Source organism: Salmo trutta, chromosome 1, assembly GCF_901001165.1.
Source record: "Salmo trutta chromosome 1, fSalTru1.1, whole genome shotgun sequence".
NCBI classification, from domain to species: domain Eukaryota; kingdom Metazoa; phylum Chordata; class Actinopteri; order Salmoniformes; family Salmonidae; genus Salmo; species Salmo trutta.
In genome coordinates, this window is record NC_042957.1 from 4,498,839 (window position 1) to 4,523,534 (window position 24,696).

At 42.0% G+C, this 24,696-nt stretch overlaps 2 protein-coding genes across 2 annotated transcripts; both read right to left on the reverse strand.

Annotated features, from left to right (window-relative positions):
* Nucleotides 1–93: 93 nt before the first annotated feature.
* On the reverse strand, nt 94–10,443 carry LOC115151440 (transmembrane emp24 domain-containing protein 10). The gene is made up of 5 exons (XM_029695413.1): nt 10,198–10,443; nt 9,275–9,395; nt 8,707–8,780; nt 2,485–2,611; nt 94–2,246 (listed from the first exon to the last, which is right to left on the reverse strand). Exons 1-5 carry the CDS (start codon nt 10,372–10,374, stop codon nt 2,125–2,127), a joined length of 621 nt encoding a protein of 206 aa, XP_029551273.1. The 5' UTR covers nt 10,375–10,443; the 3' UTR covers nt 94–2,124.
* Nucleotides 10,444–20,328: 9,885 nt separating this feature from the next.
* LOC115151505 (proto-oncogene c-Fos) lies at nt 20,329–22,848 on the reverse strand. Its single transcript, XM_029695535.1, has 3 exons — nt 22,500–22,848; nt 21,755–21,970; nt 20,329–21,575 (listed from the first exon to the last, which is right to left on the reverse strand). The coding sequence occupies exons 1-3, from the start codon at nt 22,632–22,634 to the stop codon at nt 20,808–20,810; spliced, it is 1,119 nt and encodes a 372-aa protein (XP_029551395.1). The 5' UTR covers nt 22,635–22,848; the 3' UTR covers nt 20,329–20,807.
* Between the last annotated feature and the right edge of the window lie 1,848 nt (nt 22,849–24,696).

The window sequence follows — 24,696 nt, forward strand, 5'->3', positions numbered from 1 at the left end:
ATTTTTACATCCGGTGAAATATTTGGCTCATTGTTCTGTGATAATGCTGCGTGGATGTCATTTGGTCATCCCATCACAAAATTCCAAGCAACATTTTTTTTTTAAATCCATCCAATATTTTATTGAATAAAAGCCTAACACAAACCTTTTCCAAATTGATATCAATCAACATAGAAATCTTTGACTGAAAACATAGCAAATGTTCACTGTTAAAAAAAATGATGTACCCCAAATAATTGGTCAATGCAGTAGCTTAATAACAGTGACAAAAAAAATTGTTGGAATATCTTTTAACCAACTCCAAACCCTCATGTAACCCAGACCCCATAATTATCTCAGAATGTTGGATGGATCTTGAAAGCCTGGTCGCAGATCAGTTTGTACTCTTACTAACTCTATTGCTGTCCTCGTCACGCAAAACCTGACAAAGAGTTGCCATGATAGCACAAAGAGTGGCACTCAGGCTAGGATCTTGGATGTAAGTGTTTGTAATTTGAAATCGATCCCCAAAAATCAATAAGCAATAGCCTGGTCCCAGATCTGTTTGTGTTGTCTTGCTTTGCCAACTCCAATTGTCACTGTTGTCAAACAAAACAGATCTGGGACCAGGCTAAAGCAGCAAATAATTTCCCCTGAAATTGCAGTAAAAATAAATAAAAAAACAATACACTAGCCTACTCAAATGGAACACATCCCAGGAAGAGTTGGAAAATATCCTATGTTACTACAAAACTACCACCGATGCAAAGCTGGCATGTAAAAATGGCAGTACAATCGTACTATCCTGATGTTGATGATAGTATACATGTCTGACATTTTTTAAGTAATAAGGTTTGACATGCATTTGTGGGTCAGGTTCTAATAGCCAGAATCAAGGGTTCTCAAAAGAAGAAGAGTAATTAATACGGGGAACTACTACTTGGCTTAAAAACACATTCAGATGGCAATGTAGATGTGTGGCTGTTATCTTTTGTAGATCTTAAAATAAAATTTTAAAAAAACTTAAGAACTAGCAACAAGTGTTCTTCTAGAAATGACCTAGTTTTCAAAATGATATTTAACTGCATCCAAAATTACAGCCTATTCCCTAAATAGTGCACTACTTTTGACCAGGGCCCAATGCATTTTTATATGGAATAGGGTGACATTCAAGACAACCAACCATTAATTCATTCCCTGATAACTTATGAAACCCTCTCCCCCAAAATACCTGCCCTGCGATAGCATTTAGAAAATCAGAACAAACTAAAAGACGCTGTCAAAATGTAGTTACCAAACACGTATTCAAATGAATTAACCGACAAAGCACAGAAGTTCAGTGGTTGCCATAGTTTCTCTTGAGTTTTACCACATTCCACCTGCTGTTCATAAAAGGCTTCACTTAAAAAGGGGCAACAATATAAAAAAGGTACATCTCAAAAGGCACCCTAGTGCACTACTTTTGACCAGAGCCCTATGGGACCTGGTCAAAAGTAGTGCACTATATAGGAAATAGGGTGCCTTTTTGCGACACACAGCACACTATAGCCTATAGCTCGCTTGGCATGGCCAAGACTTTGTACAACAATATAAAGGGCCATAGACGTTCTCTCAAGGGGGCAACCATTCATCCCAACAAAATAAAAAACATAACTCCAAATCAAACTGTACACATTAAATGACAATCTGAGAAATGTAAATAACACATGGAATATTTTCGCTCTCTGAAGACAAATCTGTGTATATTCTACATTTCTACCTGTACCTTAAAAAAAAAAAAGTATAATAATTTCACTCTGCTGAATGAGCCCCAGGTGTATATCGTTTTCAGAGAATAGGCTACCCCCTTGGTGCCCTCTCACACCACCGAAACTAGTAGAGAGTTCTGCTCAACCCTTTGTTTTGTCATTATTGGATAGGTCCGAAACAGTGCCCTGGTTATTCCCTGTATAGTCAACTACTTTTGACCAGAGTCTACGGGGCTTCGGCAAAAACTTCAGCCTATGGGGCTCTGGTCAAAAGTAGTTCACTATACAGGGTGTCATTTTGGACAAAGCCATAGTTTTTGTTGAAGCTAGTCCGAGAAGGGTGAAGGTTGATCGGGTAGCATCGGCTGCTCCCCCTGGGTGTAGTGGTGATGCCTCTCTACTCAATCAGCTTCTTTGCCTTGAAGAAGCGTCGCAGGTAGAAGACCTGCCAGGTAGCCAGACCAATCAGACAGCACATAGAGAAGATGCTGAAGTACAGGACGCGTGTGTTGGTGGACTCTGGAAGACAGAGAACAGAGTTAGAAATATAGATGATAATGAGTAATGTAAAAAATGTGTTGACGATGAGCTAAGACTATACATCAGAATGATCACATGTATAACTTGAAATTCTGCATAAAACATGTATTGATGGTCAAGGGAAGATTTCTCAAATGGACGAACTGAGTTCACACAATACAGGTCCATGTCAGACTAGTAAATGGAAGTACTACCATCAGTACTGTGCTCTTCTTACCGTTGGTATCTCTCATCTCCTCCTCCCTCCTCTTCATGTAGGCAAAGTCATTAACGATGGACTCGGATAGGTCCTCCAGTCGCCTTAGCTCCACCTCCAGGGGCTTTAGCTTCTCCACTTTGGCGATCTGAGTGGACGAGAGAGCCGCCAATCAAAAAAAACAAAAACAATGCAACGCCACAATTCATCCCTTACTGGTAGGTGTTTATTGGATTGGATTTAGGATCTCAACTTGTTCCGTTGGATAGTGCAGCAGGAAAGGCATGAACATTTATAAATAAGGAAATTCTAGATGAAGTTTGTCCAGTAGGTGTCACTGTCGAGCTGTGCTGTAGCAGTGCCAGTTTTCCCCAGTAGTTCAACAGGAACACAGTGCAATCGGTCTGGTATGCAGAACGCTTTACCCCTCCTCTCTCTCTAGTTTTACAGAATTTCTCTTCCCACAAGCTACAAGCTAAAACATATAAACTCAGCAACAAAAAATAAACGTCCTCTCACTGTCAACTGCGTTTTATTTTCAGCAAACTTAGCATGTGTAAATATTTGCATGAACATAAGATTCAACAACTGAGACATGAACTGAACAAGTTCCACAGACATGTGACTAACAGAAATGGAATAATGTGTCCCTGAACAAAGGGGGGGGGGGGGGGGGGTGTCAAAATCAAAAGTAACAGTCAATGCAGCTGGTGGCCACACCAGATACTAAGTACTGCAGTGCATCTCCTCATGGACTGCACCAGATTTGCCAGTTCTTGCTGTGAGATGTTACCCCATTCTTCCACCAAGGCACCTGCAAATTCCTGGAGGGAATGGCCCTAGCCCTCACCCTCCGATCCAACAGGTCCCAGATGTGCTCAATGGGATTGAGATCCGGGCTCTTCACTGGCCATGGCAGAACACTGACATTTCTGTCTTGCAGGAAATCGCGCACAGAACGAGCAGTATGGCTGGTGGCATTGTCATGCTGGAGGGTCATGTCAGGATGAGCCTGCAGGAAGGGTACCACATGAGGGAGGAGGATGTCTTCCCTGTAACGCATAGCGTTGAGATTGCCTGCAATAACAACAAGCTCAGTCCGATGATGCTGTGAAACACCGCCCCAGACCATGACGGACCCTCCACCTCCAAATCGATCCTGCTCTAGAGTACAGGCCTCGGTGTAACGTTCCTTCCTTCGACGATAAACGCGAAAACCGACCATCACCACTGGTGAGACAAAACCGCGACTCGTCAGTGAAGAGCATGTTTTGCCAGTCCTGTCTGGTCCAGCGACGGTGGGTTTCTGCCTATAGGCAACGTTGTTGCCGGTGATGTAAGGCAGGTCCTCACCAGACAACAGGCCTACAAGCCCAGTCCAGCCTCTCTCAGCCTATTGCAGACAGTCTGAGCACTGATGGAGGGATTGTGCGTTCCTTGTGTAACTCGGGCAGTTGTTGTTGCCATCCTGTACCTGTCCCGCAGGTGTGATGTTCGGATGTACCGATCCTTTGCAGGTGTTGTTACAAGTGGTCTGCCACTGCGAGGATGATCAGCTGTCCGTCCTGTCTCCCTGTAGCGCTGTCTTAGGCGTCTCACAGTACAGACATTGCAATTTATTGCCCTGGCCACATCTGCAGTCCTCATGCCTCCTTGCAGCATGCCTAAGGCACGTTCACACAGATGAACGTGGCCCTGTGGCTCAGTTGGTAGAGCATGGTGTTTGCAACACCAGGGTTGTGGGTTCGATTCCCACGGGGGGCCAGTACAAAAAAAAAAAAAAATAATAAATAATTTTAAAAAAATAATGCATGAAATGAAATGTATGCATTCACTACTGTAAGTCGCTCTGGATAAGAGCGTCTGCTAAAATGACAAAAACATTATTATTATTTTTTTTTTAAATGAGCAGGGACCCAAGGTATCTTTCTTTTGGTGTTTTTCAGAGTCAGTAGAAAGGCCTCTTCAGTGTCCTAAGTTTTCATAACTGTGACCTTAATTACCTACCATCTGTAAGCTGCTAGTGTCTTAACGATCATTCCACAGGTGCATGTTCATTAATTGTTTATGGTTCATTGAACAAGCATGGGAAACAGTGTTCAAACCCTTTACAATTAAGATCTGTGAAGTTATTTGGATTTTTACGAATTATCTTTGAAAGACAGGGTCCTGAAAAAAGGGGCGTTTCTTTTTTTTGCTGAGATTATAAAGAAATTAGATCAGGACAATATTGAAAAAAAAAAATAATCTGTATTTTGGCTAGGGCAATTTCAAATATATATATATATATATATACACATACACACACACACACACACACATGTCAGAAAAACTGGAAAAATCACATTTCTCAACCAATTAAATAACTTTGTAACGATGCCGTATTCCATTGGAAATGATGTACTTTTGGTTTACCAAAACGCAATGACGTTGTCGGTCTGGTCGAGGCGTAAGAAGAAAAAAAAAAGACCAAGTGAAATCAAGCTGACCAGACAGACCAGGTGACCAGACGGACCAGACAGACGTCAAAGTAGCGTTGGTTACAGACAAGACAGGGATTCTAGCCAACTTGCACTTCCTGGTTTCCTTGCCAACTAGACTCTACTCTAACACCACACGTTGACGTAGCTAAGTACGCATGTACTGTACAGTGTTCACCCACATAGGCATGCCCACATTAACACAGACACCAGTAGCTGGTCCTCCAACCCACGCATGAGCTTCAGGCTCAAATCAGTATGTGTGGGGTGTGGGTAGAGTGGATTATCAATTCACAATACAAGTCAGCAGAACAGTGTGTGCAGTGTTTACTCTAGTGCCTTCAGAAAGTATTCACACCACTTTACTTGTTCCACATTTTGTTGTGTTACAGCCTGAATTTAAAATGAATTGTGTCACTGGCCAACACACCATACCCATTAATGTCAAAGTATAATGTTTTTTATTTTATTTTTTCAAACACAGATCCAACCACAAAAGACCAGGGAGGTTTTTCAATGCCTCGCAAAGAAGGGCACCTATTGGTAGATGGGTAAAAAGAAAGCATACATTGAATATCCCTTTGAGCATGGTGAATTTATTAATTACACTTTGTATGGTGCATCAATACACCCAGTCACTACAAAGATACAGGCGTCCTTCCTAACTCAGTTGCCGGAGAGGAAGGAAACCGCTCAGGGATTTCACCATGAGGTCAATGGTGACTTTAAAACAGTTACAGAGTTTAATGGCTGTGATAGGAGAAAACTGAGGATGGATCAACAACATTGTAGTGACTCCACAATACTAACCTAAAATGGCAGAGTGAGAAGAAGGAAGCCTGTACAGAATACAAATATTCCAAAACATGCAATAAGGCACTAAAATAATACTGCAAACAATGTGGCAAAGAAATTACCTTTATGACTTAAATACAAAGTGTTGTGTTTGAGGCAAATCCATATTTTCAAACATGGTGGTGGCTGCATCATTTCATGGGTATGCTTGTCATCGTTAAGGACTAGGGAGTTTTTTTTTTTTTAAAGAACGGAATAGAGCTAAGCACAGGAAATATCCTAGAGGAAAACTTGCTTCAGTCTGCTTTCCACCAGTCACTGGGAGATGAATTCACCTTTCAGCAGGACAATGAACTAAAACACAAAGCCAAATCTACACTGGAGTGGCTAACCAAGAAGACAGTGAATGTTCCTGAGTGGCCGACAGGGCATCAAATGTTGTCTTTTTTTGGTCCACCAGCCACTGTGAGAAGTAGATTTTTTAATTTTTTTTAAATCTATCCGCCACTCCGATTTTTTTACCAGCCCAAATATTTTTTGCCCACTAAAATTACACCAACAAAACACACAAAAACAGATGAATATGCTTTGTAATGTTTCTTAAAACAATAAATGTATTACTAGTAAGAAGCCATGTGGTATATTGTTTAATTTCATCTTTTGTGACCTGGGTCTTTTAACCCCCCAAAATGTTCACCTGCCCCTTTAAGGTTACGGTGGTAACTTGACTCCAGTCATGTTTGTACCTGTGAGATTGAGTCTGACTAGTAGAAACGCTGTCTTCTCTTCTCTAGCAGTTGAAACTCAAATGTAGAAAAACAACCTAGCGTGTGAACAAAATAATATAAATTGCCAAGAAACACAAGGACAAAGTCTCACTTTCGTTTCAAGTAAATTAAACCTATTTTTATGCCTGTGCGCAGCGCTTCTAAAAATCAATCTTTCACTCAACTCTTCAGGTGTGCACAGCCCCCAGCCAGGCAGTGTTGCAGCACGAGGTGGAATAGGCTATATAGGATTCCTAGTTCTTTGACTTTGGGCGATTGACATACCAGCTGTGAAACAAAACAGCGGAAATACATTGAAAACAGCTACCGCAGCATTTATGTTACTATAAATGTGATCTTGCAACACTATTTATTTATTTTTATTCACAAATGCGAGTGAAATGCTCGCACAGTGGAGCCCTGACTTCCCACCAACATGGCTGGTGAAACAGACATCTTAGGCCGGCAAAAACTACCCACATTTGGCAGATGTTCATTTTAAGCACTGGTGGCCGAGTTACAGTTTTGACTTAAATCTACTTGGAAAATCTACTGCAAGACTTGAAAAATGGCTGTCTAGCAATGATCAAAAACCAACTTGACAGAGTTGGAATAATTTTTAATAAAAATGTGCAAATATTGTACAATCCAGGTGTGCAAAGCTCTTAGATAAGTACCCAGAAAGAGACTCCCAGCTGTAATCGCTACCAAAGGTCATTCTAACATGTATTAACTCAGGGGTATGAATACTTATTTCTGTATGTACATTTTGGGGTATTGTGTGTAGATGGATGAGATTTTTTTATTTTTTTATTTAATCCATTTTGAATTCCGACTAACAACAAAATGTGGAATAAGTCAATAGGTTTGAATACTTTCTGAAGGGCCAACACACCATGTTCTAATACTAGCCCAGTGACGCAATCACCATAACAATCAGCCCCATGCCATTACATTTGTTTTTCTGTTACATTTTTTAGATTGTCTAGTTTTTATTTTGGTGGTTGTTCGTTCTCAAAGAAGATGATCTTATAAATATATTGTATATCTGCATTAACTTTTTTTGACATACTTTATATCCATTTACTTTACATTAGCTAGGTTTACATCCAAATGACAACAGATTTTTCATGCAAATATTCTAAAAATCTACATTAAAAACAATATGAGCATTTTTCAACCATGTTGTTTCCATTAAACTGACTTTTTTGAAGATGAAAAGCTGTGCGTGATGACGTAGTGCACATAAAAATAACTTAGTGATTCAATTCTTTTTTTTATTTAAAAAAACAAGTTAAATGGATTTCCATCTAATTTAACTCTACTGCGTTATATAGCGAATGTGCCCACTCTGGTCTTGGCATGTGCGCTCTAGCCAACAGCTTCACTGATACAGTGCGGATAAACTACCTACAATACATGAGATTATTATTATGGACAAAAGAGCCATATAATTTTTATTTGTCAAAATGGCAGCCAGCCATCGATTATCACCAAAAAAAGACCCTCGATCATCTCACCGTGCACTTTCACCACCTTGTGAAATTCATCATCATTTATTTAATCTGTAGTCTAATAAACGAGTCGTAGTGGGAGGACCACACACCATGTCATCCGCATGACTCCAAGTTTACTTCAATATTTCGTTATTATATCAATATTTGCGCATAAAGACGTTTCCGCCACCATTTCACTCAGAATTAATTTTACAGACACACAACAACAAAAAATCCAACCTTGTCTAGCATATATATTGTTTTGTCAACATTTGGAATGTTTACAGTGAAATTTGCTGTTTCCATCAGGCCCGTCGTGACATTTTTATCCGACGTACTTAACTCGCATAAATATTTTTGAAAGGAAACGTTCTGCCATCCCCCAAATTATTTAGTTTATTTTATTTTTTTGGTCGGCACCTTACATTAAACATTTTGTCCCTCAAAATCTGATGAAATGCTTCCTAAATCCCTACCAAAATGTTGGCACCAAATTAACAAGTCATACTATTCCAGCCCAGTGTGTAGAGGGGCTTCTTTAAACAATTTCAACTATCATTTAACATTTCCTAGACACTGGTGAGCCTGCAAAGCAAAGAAGCAATCCCTTAATGGTGCAAGAGTGTACATGCATTTCAGTTTCACTTTGCAGCAGTACCAGCAGCAGTACCAGCAGCAGTACCAGCAGCAGTACCAGCGACTCACCTCTTCGTAGTTCTTGGCCTCCACTCCGTGCTTCATGTCCAGATTAAGGAGCTGGTCGGGGATCCTCCCAGTTCCTGGGTGACAGAACAAACATTATTTACAAGGCATGGATGGCTTTACTGAGCTCATTCGATAACAGCAAGCAATAACACATGTTGGAAGGACTCCTTCCAGTCACATGGACCGCGTTCGGCAGGACACAATGTTTTGTTTCATTCAGATAGAAATATGCTACGTAGAACAAACAATGTTCACATTTCTATCTGATACATTTAACAGAGTTTGGGTACTGAATGTGACCCAGCTATAAACCTATCCCGTCCTAACTTATCCCCTGCCTCTTCATTCACTTATTGGTTGCAGACTGACTGGCCTCCATTAACTGTTTAAACAGAGTAATGTTCTCAGAACCCTGACTCAAATGGTGCATGTGCTGGCCAGCTATAGCTGGTGTAATGCAGTTAGGCTATCAATTAGATTGAACAATGCCTGCTCCTTGCAAACATCTAGGTTAAGGATTACCATCACTTTAAGTACCACAAAATAAATACTATTCACTTTGACTTACCCATGGGCGATTTGCTCTCAAAGCACACTTCAAACATGTCATAATCCTCTGTCGTGAAGGCAAACTTCCCTTTCGTTGCACCTTCCTTTGAGTATAGGATGTGTCCCGACGAGTCTGTGATCTAACGTTAAAACACAGGTGATGGTACAACAACATAAAAAGGCAGAAAATACAACACGTGTATTGACAGCTGGTGCACAAGTGTTGCAACGGGCAACGTTTACCCAATGGAGTGTAATTATAAACTCTCTCACATAACATCAGCTAACTTTGTCCATGTTGTAGGCAAAATTATAGACTTGTATGATTATGATTTGTATGGAGTTGTCAAGTCTTATTTTAACCCTGCATCCACTTTATTGACATCCTCATGAGCAAAATTTTACAGCATGCTAACATCGCTAGCTAACTAGCTAGCTACACGTATCACAGAGTGGATGGGGGGAGTTAAGACTGACGTGTAACATCCTGAACGTTCACCAACTCAACAGATACTAAACATTGAAATAAAATAGTTGCGTTTAAATACCTCTACGTATGTAATATTATACACACTTCGTTTGATTAAAAAAAAGAAAAGTAAAATTCTGCTATTTCAATCAAAACCCATTTAAAACAACCAGGAACCTGTCTGTCACAGGCCCAACCAGGCTAACGTTAGCTACCAGGCTAACGTTAGCTACCAGGCTAACGTTAGCTACCAGGCTAACGTTAGCTAACAAGATAACTGCAGCTGTCAACAAGACATTTAGCTAGCCAGCTGTTATGGATAGCAATTTATATGAATACGGTTGCATTTCCACGTATTGTTTTAAGTCACTTCTCGTCAGAAAATGATATGACCAAACTGCGTTTGGACCTTCACTGTTAACAGTTAGTAGCTAGTTAGCTTAGCTTAGCTTAGTCGTCAGCATCAAACTCACCTTCAGGTTGGTTTTTGTGTTAGACTGGTCGCTGACTTCATACTCCCCCGTGACGAGCACGTCTTTGTGAATCTCTTCCCGTAAACATTTTCTTGAATTTACCGGTAAAAAGAAAGAAATTGATAATACCGATTCAATGAGAACCGGTAAAAGCAACAGAGTAGCGAACCGAGCCATGGCTACTAGCCGAAACAAACATGCGCAACCGCTAGTAATACTACTGCAGTTTGGGCTAAATAGCGCCGCAACCGTAACGGAGGTCAACGAGAGACCAAACGGATGGATGTTTCCACTAGTTACCACAGCCACAAAGTCAAAATTGGTTACATGTATTCAAGGATGGAGTTAGGCATGAGGTTATACATGTGGTTAAGGGTAGGGTTCATGTCAGGGTTCAGTTTAAATCATATTTTAAAAAGATAACTTGTAGAAATTGGGTTTTGTGACTTTGTGGCTGGGATTTCTAGTGACGACCGTGGCTGGACGGATGGATGGATCTATAGACAGATAGATTACACAATGATCTAACCAGACAGTACAGTAAGTGTTTAATCCCCAACAGCATTATATAACAGGCCATATCACATTCACAGTTACTGGGGTATTCCTGAAGATCCCCAAAAACTATTATTTTCTCGTCAGCAGCAGCTCAGGGATTAACCAATTAGGTTTGATGGGAGTTTATTCGGTTCCAGGGAAACCTTCCCTTCCGGATCCCCTCGAGAGAACGCATCACTGCACTCAGGCATATCCTCAAATGGCACCTTATGCTCTATTCAGTGCACTACTCCCGTTTAGTACGTCAAACAACCCCTCTGAATGTCAGTCTCCATGACAGTTTTCTGAAGGGCCATTAACCGCATGTTTGGTGTTATTTAACCACTATTTATCTAGGTTAGTCTCACTGACTGGGATCCAATCTATTACCACAATAGATCTGGATTGGGGCCAATTCCATTTCAATTCCAGACAATTCGGAAAGAAAACCAAATTACAAATTCCCAACATTTCCTAATTGAAAATCATTGAAGAAAATTGGAATTTCAGTGTACTTCCTGAATTGACTGAAATTGAAATGGAATTGAGCCCGACCCTTCAAAAAAAGGCTCACGAACAGCTTCTACCCCCAAGCCATAAGACTGCTAAACAAGGCTGCTAAATAGTTAACCAAATTGCTACCCGGGCTACCTGCATTGACTCTTTTTTGACTCTATAAACACACACTGGACTACCCACACACTCACACATACTTACACTGACACTCCAACACATACACACACACACACTCACTGTTGGCACACCGTCACCACACACACACTTCCACATTCATCACATACGCTGCTTCTACTGTCTATTATCTATCCTGTTGCCTAGTCACTTTACCCCCTACCTATATGTACATATCTATCTCAATAACCTCGTACCCCTGCACATCGGCTCAGTACTGGTAACCCATGTATATAGCCAAGTTATCATCGGTTCAGTACTGGTAACCCATGTATATAGCCAAGTTATCATCGGTTCAGTACTGGTAACCCATGTATATAGCCAAGTTATCATCGGTTCAGTACTGGTAACCCATGTATATAGCCAAGTTATCATCGGCTCAGTACTGGTAACCCATGTATATAGCCAAGTTATCATCGGGTTCAGTACTGGTAACCCATGTATATAGCCAAGTTATCATCGGTTCAGTACTGGTAACCCATGTATATAGCCAAGTTATCATCGGTTCAGTACTGGTAACCCATGTATATAGCCAAGTTATCATCGGTTCAGTACTGGTAACCCATGTATATAGCCAAGTTATCATCGGTTCAGTACTGGTACTACATGTACGGTGTATATAGCCAAGCTATCATTGCTCATTGTGTATTTATTCCTCGTGTAACAATTTTTTTTCCTATTATTATTATTTCAATTGTTTTATTGTATTCTGCATTTTTGGGAAGGGCCTGTAAAGAAGCATTTCACTGTTAGTCTACGCCTGTTGTTTACTAAGCATGTGACAATAAACATTTTATTTTATTTTATTCTGCTGGCAAAATGCTCTGTACATGAAACTGATCTGCCATTTCTACCTGAGTCATAGATAAACCTACTGACCTGCCTCTATAGAGCCATAGATAAAGCTACTGACCTGCCTCTATAGAGCCATAGATCAATCTACTGACCTGCCTCTATAGAGCCATAGATCAACCTACTGACCTGCCTCTATAGAGCCATAGAAAAAGCTACTGACCTGCCTCTATAGAGCCATAGATAAAGCTACTGACCTGCCTCTATAGAGCCATAGATCAACCTACTGACCTGCCTCTATAGAGCCATAGAAAAAGCTACTGACCTGCCTCTATAGAGCCATAGATAAAGCTACTGACCTGCCTCTATAGAGCCATAGATAAAGCTACTGACCTGCCTCTATAGAGCCATAGATAAACCTACTGACCTGCCTCTATAGAGCCATAGAAAAAGCTACTGACCTGCCTCTATAGAGCCATAGAAAAAGCTACTGACCTGCCTCTATAGAGCCATAGATAAACCTACTGACCTGCCTCTATAGAGCCATAGATAAACCTACTGACCTGCCTCTATAGAGCCATAGATAAAGCTACTGACCTGCCTCTATAGAGCCATAGATAAACCTACTGACCTGCCTCTATAGAGCCATAGATAAAGCTACTGTCCTGCCTCTATAGAGCCATAGATAAACCTACTGACCTGCCTCTATAGAGCCATAGATAAAGCTACTGACCTGCCTCTATAGAGCCATAGATAAACCTACTGACCTGCCTCTATAGAGCCATAGATAAACCTACTGACCTGCCTCTATAGAACCATAGATAAAGCTACTGACCTGCCTCTATAGAGCCATAGATAAATCTATAGAAATAGTATATGGACCTGGTCTTCATCTGGGAGTGATGATAAGGGTAATAGACCTGTTATGACCTGTTACAACCTGTTACGACCTGTTATGACCTTTTATGACCTGTTACAACCTGTTACGACCTGTTATGACCGGTTACGACCTGTTATGACCTTTTATGACCTGTTATAACCTGTAACGACCTGTTATGACATGCTACGACCTGTTACGACCTGTTATGACCTGTTACGACCTGTTATGACCTGTTACGACCTGTTATGACATGCTACGACCTGTTACGACCTGTTATGACCTGTTAGGATCTGGTATTACCTGTTATGACCTGTTATGACATGTTATGACAACTCTAATTACTGGTTCCATGGCCAATGTCATAATCCAAGCCAGATGTTGAGGATTATGACATCTCTCACAAGTTTCAAGTGTTATTAGTCGTATGTACGGCATACGGATGGTATACATCGTCCAACTAAATGCTTACTTGCAGGTTCTTTCTCGACAATGCAACAACAATAAGAAATAATAAAGATAAGAATAGGAACAAAAAGTAAATGACACAGTAAAATAGAATAAACATTTTAGCAATCAGTATAATACAGGAAGGGCACAATTTATAGTCCAATATTTACACATGTATTGATGAAGGGGTAAGAATCCATGGTAGTAAGAATCCTTGGTAGTAAGAATCCTTGGCAGTAAGAATCCTTGGTAGTAGAATCCTTGGTAATAAGAATCCTTGGTAGTAAGAATCCTTGGTAGTAAGAATCCTTGGTAGTAAGAATCGTTGGCAGTAAGAATCCTTGGCAGTAAGAATCCTTGGTAGTAGAATCCTTGGTAGTAGAATCCTTGGTAATAGAATCCTTGGTAGTAGAATCCTTTCACCTTTATTTAACAAGGTAGGCCAGTTGAGAACAAGTTGTCATGAATAAATTGTTCAGTTAAATAAGATTCTGGTAGCAGCAGTTGTGATGTGTGTGTCACGCCCTGATCTGTTTCACCTGTCTTTGTGATTGTCTCCACCCCCCCTCCAGGTGTCGCCCATCTTCCCTATTATCTCCTGTGTATTTATACCTGCGCTCTCTGTTTGTCTGTTGCCAGTTCGTTTTTGTTTGTTAAAACCTACCAGTCTTTGTTTCCCTGCTCCTGCCTGTTTTCCTGCACCTGGTTTCCAGTCCTTCCCAGTTTTGACCATTCTTCCTGTCCTGACCCTGAGACTGCCTACCGTTCTGGACCCTTTACACACTACTCTGGATTATTGACCGCTGCCTGCCCTGACCTGTCGTTTGCCTGCCCCTGTTGTTGTAATAACCTCTTGTTACTTCTACACCGTCTGCATCTGGGTCTCATCGAAACATGATAGTTAGTGTGTGTAGCATGAATGAGTGATTGTGTGCTAAGGTGCAGAGAATCAGAGCAGGTGGTCAGTCCAGTTCAAGTGTTCAGCAGTCTGATGACTTGTAGATAGAAACTGTCTCTGAGCCTGTTGGTGTCAGACCTCATGCTCCGATGCCGTCTGACTGACAGTAAAGGAGTGAACAGCTGGAGGGTGTGGGGTCCTTGATGATGCTATGTTCCTTCCTCAGGCACCGTTTCGAGTAGATGTTCTGGATGGTTGGGAACACGTTGCCAGTGGTGTACTGGGCCGTCTTCCCCACCTGCTGGAGGGCCACGGTCCCAGTGGTGTACTGGGCCGTCTTCACCACCCGCTGGAGGGCCACGGTCCCAGTGGGTGGTGTACTGGGCCGTCTTCCCCACCCGCTGGAGGGCCATGGTCCCAGTGGTGTACTGGGCCGTCTTCACCACCCGCCGGAGGGTCACGGTCCCAGTGGTGTACTGGGCCGTCTTCACCACCCGCCGGAGGGTCACGGTCCCAGTGGTGTACTGGGCCGTCTTCACCACCCGCTGGAGGGTCACGGTCCCAGTGGTGTACTGGGCCGTCTTCACCACCCGCTGGAGGGCCACGGTCCCAGTGGTGTACTGGGCCGTCTTCACCACCCGCCGGAGGGTCACGGTCCCAGTGGTGTACTGGGCCGTCTTCCCCACCCGCTGGACGCCCATGGTCCCAGTGATGTACTGGGCCGTCTTCACCACCAGCTGGAGGGCCACGGTCCCAGTGGTGTACTGGGCTGTCTTCCCCACCCTCTGGAGGGTCACGGTCCCAGTGGTGTACTGGGCCGTCTTCCCCACCCGCTGGAGGCCCATGGTCCCAGTGGTGTACTGGGCCGTCTTCACCACCCGCAGTTTGAGTGTCAAGAACTGCAATGTTGCAGTTTCACGCTCAACAGTTTCCCGTGTGTATGAAGAATGGTCCATCACCCAAAGGACATCCAGCCAATTGGACACTACTGTGGGAAGCATTGGAGTCAACATGGACCAGTATCCCTGTGGAACGCTTTTCGACACCTTGTAGAGTCCATGCCCCGACAAATTGAGGTTATTCTGAGGACAAAAGGGGGGCGGTGCAACTCCAATATTAGAAAGGTGTTCCTAATGTTTTGGACACTCAGTGTATGTGTTCCTCTTCCACAAGGAATAGATGGCGGGATGACGCAATCATGTCTCCACACCCTCCAGATATATTGCCCTCCCTTGTCTGAGTCAATGAGCTTTATTGCTGGAGCTCTTGTACAAACAACTATTATAGACTCCAGTCATTGATACTGTATATGTCACTCATGACGTCATCTCTCATTGACAGACTACGTAGCATAATTGGTATCGTGCATCTGATCAAATTAAAGCAAATATGTTAGTTAACTGAGATTACTCGAGGTGCTGTGGATACTATATTTACCTAGAATGTATTTCAACACCAGATATCGGACTGGTCATGCGTGGTCATTGCTTAGTGACAGCATGGAAAGTTTTATTTTGTATAGGCCTATATATAAATGTCATCACAGGTATCAAATATGACGCAGACATCATCTCCCTTGACAGTGTGTATGAGAAATAGGTCATTCACATTTGTGTCATTATACATTTATATATGAGACATTACCAACTGTGGCCTGTAGAGATTTTTCTCAGTGTGTCTGTCTATTTGATATAATAAGCAAACTGTATCATTTTGTGATTGAGTCATAAAATAAAGAGACAGAAGAGATGTAAATAATTTTTTCTTGGATTTCTAAAGAATTCAATTTCCTGACTCCTGGGAGTTAAGAGGTGTCAAAGGATGAGGATGGGTCTACCAATAAAATGGAGATGGCAGGAGACGAACTCAGCTCTCCCCCTCTCCATCATCACTGCACTCAGAATTACATCTAGCCGCTCATTCTCTCTCTCTCTCTCTCTCTCTCTCTCCCTCTCCATCCTTCTGCTCTCTCTCTACCTCTTCCTCTCTCTCTCTTTCTTTCCCTCTCTCTCTCTCTCTCTCTTTCTTTCCCTCTCTCTCTCTCTCTCTCTCTACCTCTTCCTCTCTCTCTCTACCTCTCCCCCTCTACATATATCTCTACATCTCTCTCTCTCTCTACATCCCTCTCTCTCCCTCTTTCCCTCTCTCTACATCTCTCTCTCTATCTCTCTTACATCCCTCTCTCTCCCTCTTTCCCTCTCTCTACATCTCTCTCTCTCCCTCTTTCCGTCTCTCTACATCTCTCTCTCTCTCTCTCTACATCCCTCTCTCTCCCTCTTTCCCTCTCTCTACATCTCTCTCTCTCTCTCTACATCCCTCTCTCTCCCTCTTTCCCTCTCTCTACATCTCTCTCTCTATCTCTCTTACATCCCTCTCTCTCCCTCTTTCCCTCTCTCTACATCTCTCTCTCTCCCTCTTTCCCTCTCTCTACATCTCTCTCTCTCCCTCTTTCCCTCTCTCTACATTTCTCTCTCTCTCTCTCTACATCCCTCTCTCTCCCTCTTTCCCTCTCTCTACATCTCTCTCTCTCCCTCCTTCTTTTCCTTTGTTCCCTCCCTCCCTCTGTTCTTTATTCTCAGACATACACTGCTGCCTGCTTCCTCCCCTGGGTTGCAGCATCGACGCAGGTTGGCGTCACAGAGTTCTAATTTTACTGCCGTTGATGCTGATGTTAAAAGAAGCGACGAGCACCTGCTATTCCTGCCTCCGCTCCTTCTCCCTGGAGCTGGCAAGGCATATTAATAGTGACAGTTATTACTAACACACTGTTTGAGCTGAGAAAAACATTGGAGCATCACTCGCTGCTGAGAGAAAAATGCTCTAAAAAGCTCTAAAGAGATATCTACTTTTGTCGGGGGGGGGCAGGTATTTTGTCAGATCTTAAAGGTGTTGAGTGTGGGCGCTGAATGCTTACGACATGAAGAGGATAGCGTCAGTAGGACTAGTCTCTCTCTCTCTCTCTCACATACGTCAAAACAAGATGCTTGTGATTGTGAACATGAGTTCCAGCAAGAGATTTGAACAAAGATTTTTGATTACAGCAACAGGGTAAAAAAACAAAAAAAACATCAATATTGGTGCAGTTTTAACCCTTAACTCCTCTGGGGGTTTTGAAACACATTCTAGGAAGAATTCACATTAAGGAAGTTAAAGATCAGGAGACGCAATTAAGAACCAATGTGTAACAGCTGTGATACTTTCAAAACTATTGCATAAAAAGGGCGTGTCTATGATAGACCAGTCAGTCAGAGTGAGAGCGGAAATTCATTGTGTCTTTCAGTGCGTGATTGCTGACTTCCTTAACACGACCCGCCCTCCTCTCATTCACTAGATCACGCACTAAGCCTTTCCTGAGTACAGTCATGGATTAAACTGCCTCCATTTAGTCTATACAAGGGAAATATGAGGACATAGGAAATGAGTGAATGGGTTTGATAAATGACTGGTTTTTATTTATTTATTTAACTTTTATTTTAACTGGTATTGGGGTGGGGTGGGAAGGGGGTGGATGAGAGTATATGATAAGGAGCGAACATTCATATCTTGGGCCTATCTCTTATAGCATGTGAGTGATACTTGTAAACATCCATATCTTGCCTGTCTCTTATAGCATGTGAGTGATACTTGTAAACATCCATATCTTGGGCCTGTCTCTTATAGCATGTGAGTGATACTTGTAAACATCCATATCTTGGGCCTGTCTCTTATAGCATGTGAGTGATACTTGTAAACATCCATATCTTGGGCCTGTCTCTTATAGCATGTGAGTGATACTTGTAAACATCCATATCTTGCCTGTCTCTTATAGCATGTGAGTGATACTTGTAAACATCCATATCTTGCCTGTCTCTTATAGCATGTGAGTGATACTTGTAAACATCCATATCTTGGGCCTGTCTCTTATAGCATGTGAGTGATACTTGTAAACATCCATATCTTGGGCCTGTCTCTTATAGCATGTGAGTGATACTTGTAAACATCCATATCTTGCCTGTCTCTTATAGCATGTGAGTTATACTGTAAATTGAATATGATATGCTGTAGTGACATAGATGTGAGATAAATAGGGTTAGGCATAGTGGTCAAGTATAGCATAATTAACCCTGTCATGATCATGATACAGATCTCTAAAGACAATCTGATCCCACCTGTCAGTTAAGACCATTACAGATCTCCCTGAGCTTGAACCCTTTTCTCTTCCAGACCACCACAACTCCTCCTGATATGTCTTTCCAACAAGTTACTATTTTCCCCTATGAATGAAAACTCATTCTCTACAGTGTGACCAGACTGTGTGGTCTGTTACTTAAAAAAAGCCAAGTTTAGCATCAAAGTAGAGTACGATGGTGGGGGTATATGAATAATTTAATACAACATCGTTTTGCTCTTAAAAACGCAAGTCTTCTCACCACACCACCACTCTTGTTCCCTGTTAAAGCCGTCTGTGGCCCTACTATGACCATTATTGCCCAGAACAGTAGACCGAGTCTAAAGGTTTCTGCTTTCAAATATAGCCCATATCAACAGCCCCATGCCTTGCCATTTTATTGAGCATCTTTCTTCTTTAGTTCAAAAGTTAGACATATATATTTTACAATACCTTTTCCATATGGGGGTAAAGATGGCAAAATAATCAATTTGAATATTTCCTCCCATAGAGAAATTTTCTTCACAACAAAATACAAGTGAATAATCTATTCAACACATGACATAAATCGCTTTTTTAGAGTGTCAGATACAGACCTCAACATTCTGCAGGTGCACAGACTAAAGCATGATACACTGGTAATGTTGCTGGCAATGACATGACAAAAATCCTGCCATTTTTAATTTCAGGATTGTTTCATGCAAAAGCTTTAGCCTATATATTGTTGCAATCTTATCGAACATTTCCCAGACTGAACTCTCCAGCTGTTTCAGTAGCCTTCAGTTGCGCGAGCAGTCCAGAGGGATCGAATAGTGATAAGCTAGTCCCTCATAATAACATAAGATTGCATCTAGTTAGTACAATGTCAGACATTTAGCTAAACCCTAATTAGCTCCAAATGAGGTACGCTGTTGCATGCATCCCCGACAGCGAGAGAGAGCACCTTGTGATGCAAAAGAATATATATCAATCTTCTGATTGACATACAGTTGCTCATGTAAACGGGTTATAAAGTGGAAAGCAATTGATTGCCAAAGCGGTTTATGCCGAGTATGTTCCAGAAATATTATCAGCCTTTAGAGGTAGCAACATCTATATTTGGGCACGGAAGTGGAGATCACCGCGTAGCGTTCCGTTGCCCGGTGAAGAAAAAAAAAACACAACGGATAAGCACGCACCGACGTCAGAGCGCTCTGACGTCGAGTCGACCTTGGCAACAGAGCGATGGAACATTAAATAGACAACGCATGGAGATCCTGGAGAGGAGAAGACTGGCCAATCCCTCAGAGCCTGGTTCCTCTCTAGGTTTCTTCCTAGGGATGTTTTTTTCTTCTTCCCCTAACCACCGTGCTTCTACATCTGCATTGCTTGCCTGGGTTTCTGTATAAGCACTTTGTGACATCGGCTGATGTTAAAAAGGACTATAAAGTAATTACCATCTTTTTATGGTCCAATTTTAGACAATTGTGTAAATGCCCCTATATAACTGTTATTTGATATTCTATATAAAATATTTCAGTGCCGATTGTGTGTTTATTTAGACAAAGTGGGAAGAAGCAAAGAGATTTTTAAATTATTTCATATACATTTTATTTGTTACAAGGTTTGCAAAGGTTGTTTGCTTTGTAGTTCATTTAAATTAAGTAAAAAATAAAAAAAATACATTTACATTTCATAAATTAAATACTAACGTTTTCACAGAAAACTCTCATACTAGGATATAGACCACTCAGACCATGGTTAGAGAAGCTCATCATGTTTTTTTTTATATATATCACAAACAAGTTCACATTCCATCAACCAGAAAACAAACCGGTCAAGATAACTATATTGCGCTGAAGAACAAGTCAACAACTTTGTTATCTAGTGCCATAAAATTAATATACGGTTTGTAAGCCCAAACTATTATGTGTTATAAGTTAAACATGCTTTAACTTGCTACATAGTTGAAAGAGGCAAGTAATAACCTATTATAGTCGAGACAACTTGGTAAACAAATCAAATACATTGCTTCCTGGTTGTGTGTCCAAGTCCATAGCCCTGCGATCATTCTGCACATCTAACACTGTACATGAAGTGCCAAATGTGCTCTAGAGGAAGTCGTGTTGTGTGGAAGAGGGGGGGGGGGGGGGGGGGGTCCCCAAGTGCACTGCTTTTGACCAGAGCCCTAAGCAGTGCACTATATAGGGAGCCATTTGGGACTCAACTTGAAGTTCTCCTCACAGAGCTAGGAGGGTAGGGGAGCTGAGGGAATCAGAGGACTGGTCATTGCTGGTGCTGCCTCTCCGGTGGGCTACACCACAGGTAGGGAAAGCCTCAGCCTCTGGGTAGGTAAAGACAAATGAAGACTTATAGGTAGTGCAGGATGGGGTGCAGGTGACCACAGGGGTGCACAGGGGCTCAAAGTCATTATTGGCTGTACTGTAGAGAGGCTCCCAGTCCTGGGTGTACAGGGAGCTGGTCAGATCGACCTCGGGCACCGACCGGGCCGTCTCCATCTCAGCCTTGGCGAGGAGAGACAGGGACTCCAGGCAGGCTGTGTCCAGGTCGGCCATCTTGACGTCGGAGACGGAGATGGAGGCAGTGGACAGGAAGGGACTGCTGGAGAATATGGAGGCAGAGGCTGAGAGGGTGGAGGTGGACTGGATCGAAGTGAGGGGAGCGGCGGAGCAGGATACCATGCGCTGCTGAGGCGGGGACAGCTGGATGGAGACCCCGTGGGAGGGCGAGATGGAAGGGAAAGTCGTGTCCATATCAGAGCGGATCTTGCAGATGGGCTGGTGGGCTGCCAAGATAAACTCTAACTTCTCCTTCTCTTTAAGCAGGTTGGCGATGTCGTTCTGGAGAGCGGACTTCTCTTCCTCCAGCTCGTCGGTTTCACCCTGCAGAGTGTCGGTGAGTTCCTTTCGCCTGTTGCGGCATTTAGCTGCTGCCTGCTTGTTCCTCTCTCTACGGACTCGCTTCTTCTCCTCCTCTTCAGGCGAAAGCTATAGAAGAAAAAAAAACAACAAGAAAATTAAGTCCCTGCAGTTCTCCAATTTAATGCAAATGTCATCATTAAACCCTACATGCAGGGTTTTCCATATTCAAAACGAAAGCTGTGTACATAAATTGTTGCAACACTATAGTCCCATAGACCAGCTTTAAGATCAGTTAGGTGAATTACCTGTTCCATTTTGCCTCTGCGCCCAGAGCTGTGGCCCTTGTTCCTCATGGCTCTAGTGTAGGTTGGGGGGCTGGCGCTGTAGGGATGGGCTCTGTGAGAAGGTGCCACAGAGGATAGCGGCTGGACCAACCACTGCAGGTCTGGGCTGGCAGAGATGGCTGTAACAGTAGGGATGAAGGACGGACCACTGGACACTGAATTCGGGTCTGTGAAGTCCTGTTGCAGAAGGAGGGTAAATCAGTCAGTACAGTAGAATGTATATAGACAGAGGGTCAGCTACTAAGGAGGGTGAGTGATGCTGCTGCTGCTGAAGCAATGCACCAGCATCATTTCACTCATGCATATGAATGAAGCCAGTTGGTTGGTCGGTCTATTAAAAGCCATAGTGTTTATAAATATCCCTAGTGATGTAGGCTATGACGCTTAACTTCTCTGGAGTTTCCTCGCTGCTTGTTTAAATGAATGAACTACAGGCGTGTGTAGTCAATACTCTGTTGCAGAACAGTGATACTTTAGAAGCGTCTAGCTTTATATATTATTCAACATCTACTATGCACATTCATGCACTGTTATAACATGTTAAAAAGTTTAAGATACGACATTAATAAAAAGGTTTAGCTGCATACGGTATCGCTGGAATAGCATGGTTTATAATCCACCATTACTGCGTGGTTAAAAACACTTATAAAACAGTTATTTAAATGAAATTGTAAAGGCAATATGCCACATTGATTGATCAATATACCTGAGATTGGGGTGAACCCATGCTGGAGTAAGATCCCTCAGGAGAGTTGAAGTAAACCAGCTTGTCGCAGGATGGAGAAGCTGTACTACAGCGAGAAGAAGAGTCACAGTCGGTGTTGAAAGCGGAGTACATCATCGTTTCAGGAGATCACGAAGAAACTCGGATAAAATTCCAAATCAAGTGAAACGAAAGTAAGCTTCGGCTAAAGCTGTCAAAGTCAAGTGATCCTTTTTTTTTGGGGGCAGGTTCAGCTGATGACTCTTTCGTTTGTTGCAGTATCTCTCTCTTCTGCTGCGGAAAGTTTGACTACCGACTCTGACAGTTCGCAGGGTTTTTATAGGTTTGCCCACCGAGGAAATAATAGTGACGTGATATGGGACGTACCTTCCTTAAATGGGGGAGGAGCGCAACATAACAACGGGTTTATGAACATACTAAACACAAACGATGAGACTTGTAACACATTTTGAACCTATCAAATAAATTAATCGTGTGCTTAAAAGTGCTTTTATTGTGTGTTTTATTGGCATAAGATAATAAAAAAAAGTTAGAACTTCAACGTTCCCCATTCCCAAGAAATTGGAACGTTCCAGAAGGAGATCCCGTCCACGTCATTTACCTTATATGGTGCATCCTGTTAAATGGGCGGAGCCTGCTGGGAAACGCAGAACTACTGAAGATGGGAAGGTTATAGACGATGAAGTAATTCCATACAGAAGCATCTGAAATGAAACAAATTCATACGACCAGCTCTATTGATAACTAGTAGCGCCGTTTGCTAACTAGCGACACTGGAACACATGAATTGCAAAGAGTTCTGGTATATTACAATCCTCCTAAAGTTCCTCACGAGTGTAAACTGATTCAACAATGTACAGGTGTTACTAATACCTGAAAAACTGATCAATTACGTGTATGCATATAGAATAAGTCTATAGAAATACGACCATCCTTGAACTATTGCACAACTCATAAACAGAGAGCAATAATAATACCATACAGCTGCTGAAACTGAAGTCAACAACATGTATTTTGGCCCGAGGCCATTTTTTTTAACCTGTCTGTTCCAGGTGAGGTGATGCGAGGGGATGGCAGCCAGTGAAGCAACAAGTCGACCAGGAAGTACTTTTCTATTGTTGTGTAGTCTACAGTAGTCTTACCTCGCTTAGATGGTCATAACAAAGGTGTTCTCTAGGAATGCTTTATATACAGTAGCCCGTCGGGATCCCTGTTCTTTAGAACTACTGATAATTGTAGTAGGACTGCATGTGGTGAGACGATGTCTATCATCAGCTCAAAACACACAGAAGAAGTAAATAAAAAACACACAGAAGAAGTAAATAAATGTAACAATGTAGACAGCTGGGCCTTTTAATATGGACTTCATTATGTTTTGGGGGGATTATGATTATAAATCCTGGATAAGCATGAATGTAGCTAAAGAACATCTCAAACTATTATTCATTAGGCATAATATACAAAACAAACTATTGTTTTGCTTCTATTTTTTGCTTTTAATAAACAATGTTTAAATATGGAAAACGTCACAGTAATAGATCAGTAGTCTACAAAAGGTTTCCCTTTAAGAGTCCTCTCGGCGGGACTATAAACTTGGTGCTTGGCGGAGTTTCACAGGCGCATGTTTTGTTGAACAAAGTCTGCGTTGCCCCGGGTAACGCTCCACCCCATTTCGCGTCAGTGACGCGCCGGCTCTGCATAGCGGGTCCTTTCAGAGCGGAGCAAATGGAAAAGAAGGCAATTGTTTATTTAGGTAGCCAGAGTGGTTGGCAAGACAGTTCACTGTAGGCCTACACAACATCGAACTACAGGACTTGTATTATATGCAAAGTTTTATTTTTGAGCGGATTTCAGATGTTATGAATTTACAGTCAATTGTAGTTTATTTAGGCTGTATTGCCAGTCATTGTATAGGTCTAAATACAATGTATGTTGTCAAGATTTTACACAAGCGGAGCCTACTTTATAGTCACTCAAGACAGCTTTATGAAATTGTTATACACATCAGAGCAAACTCATTGTAGGACACAGGATCAAATGCTTGAGATCAAATGCTTGAGTTATAGGCTATAATGGGAAAATTAAATGTTTATGCATTGGTTGCGAGTATTCAAGTGTTATTTACCCTATATCAGAATTAGCCTTCCCATAAATGCAACTTAAAATAATCGGAAAAATA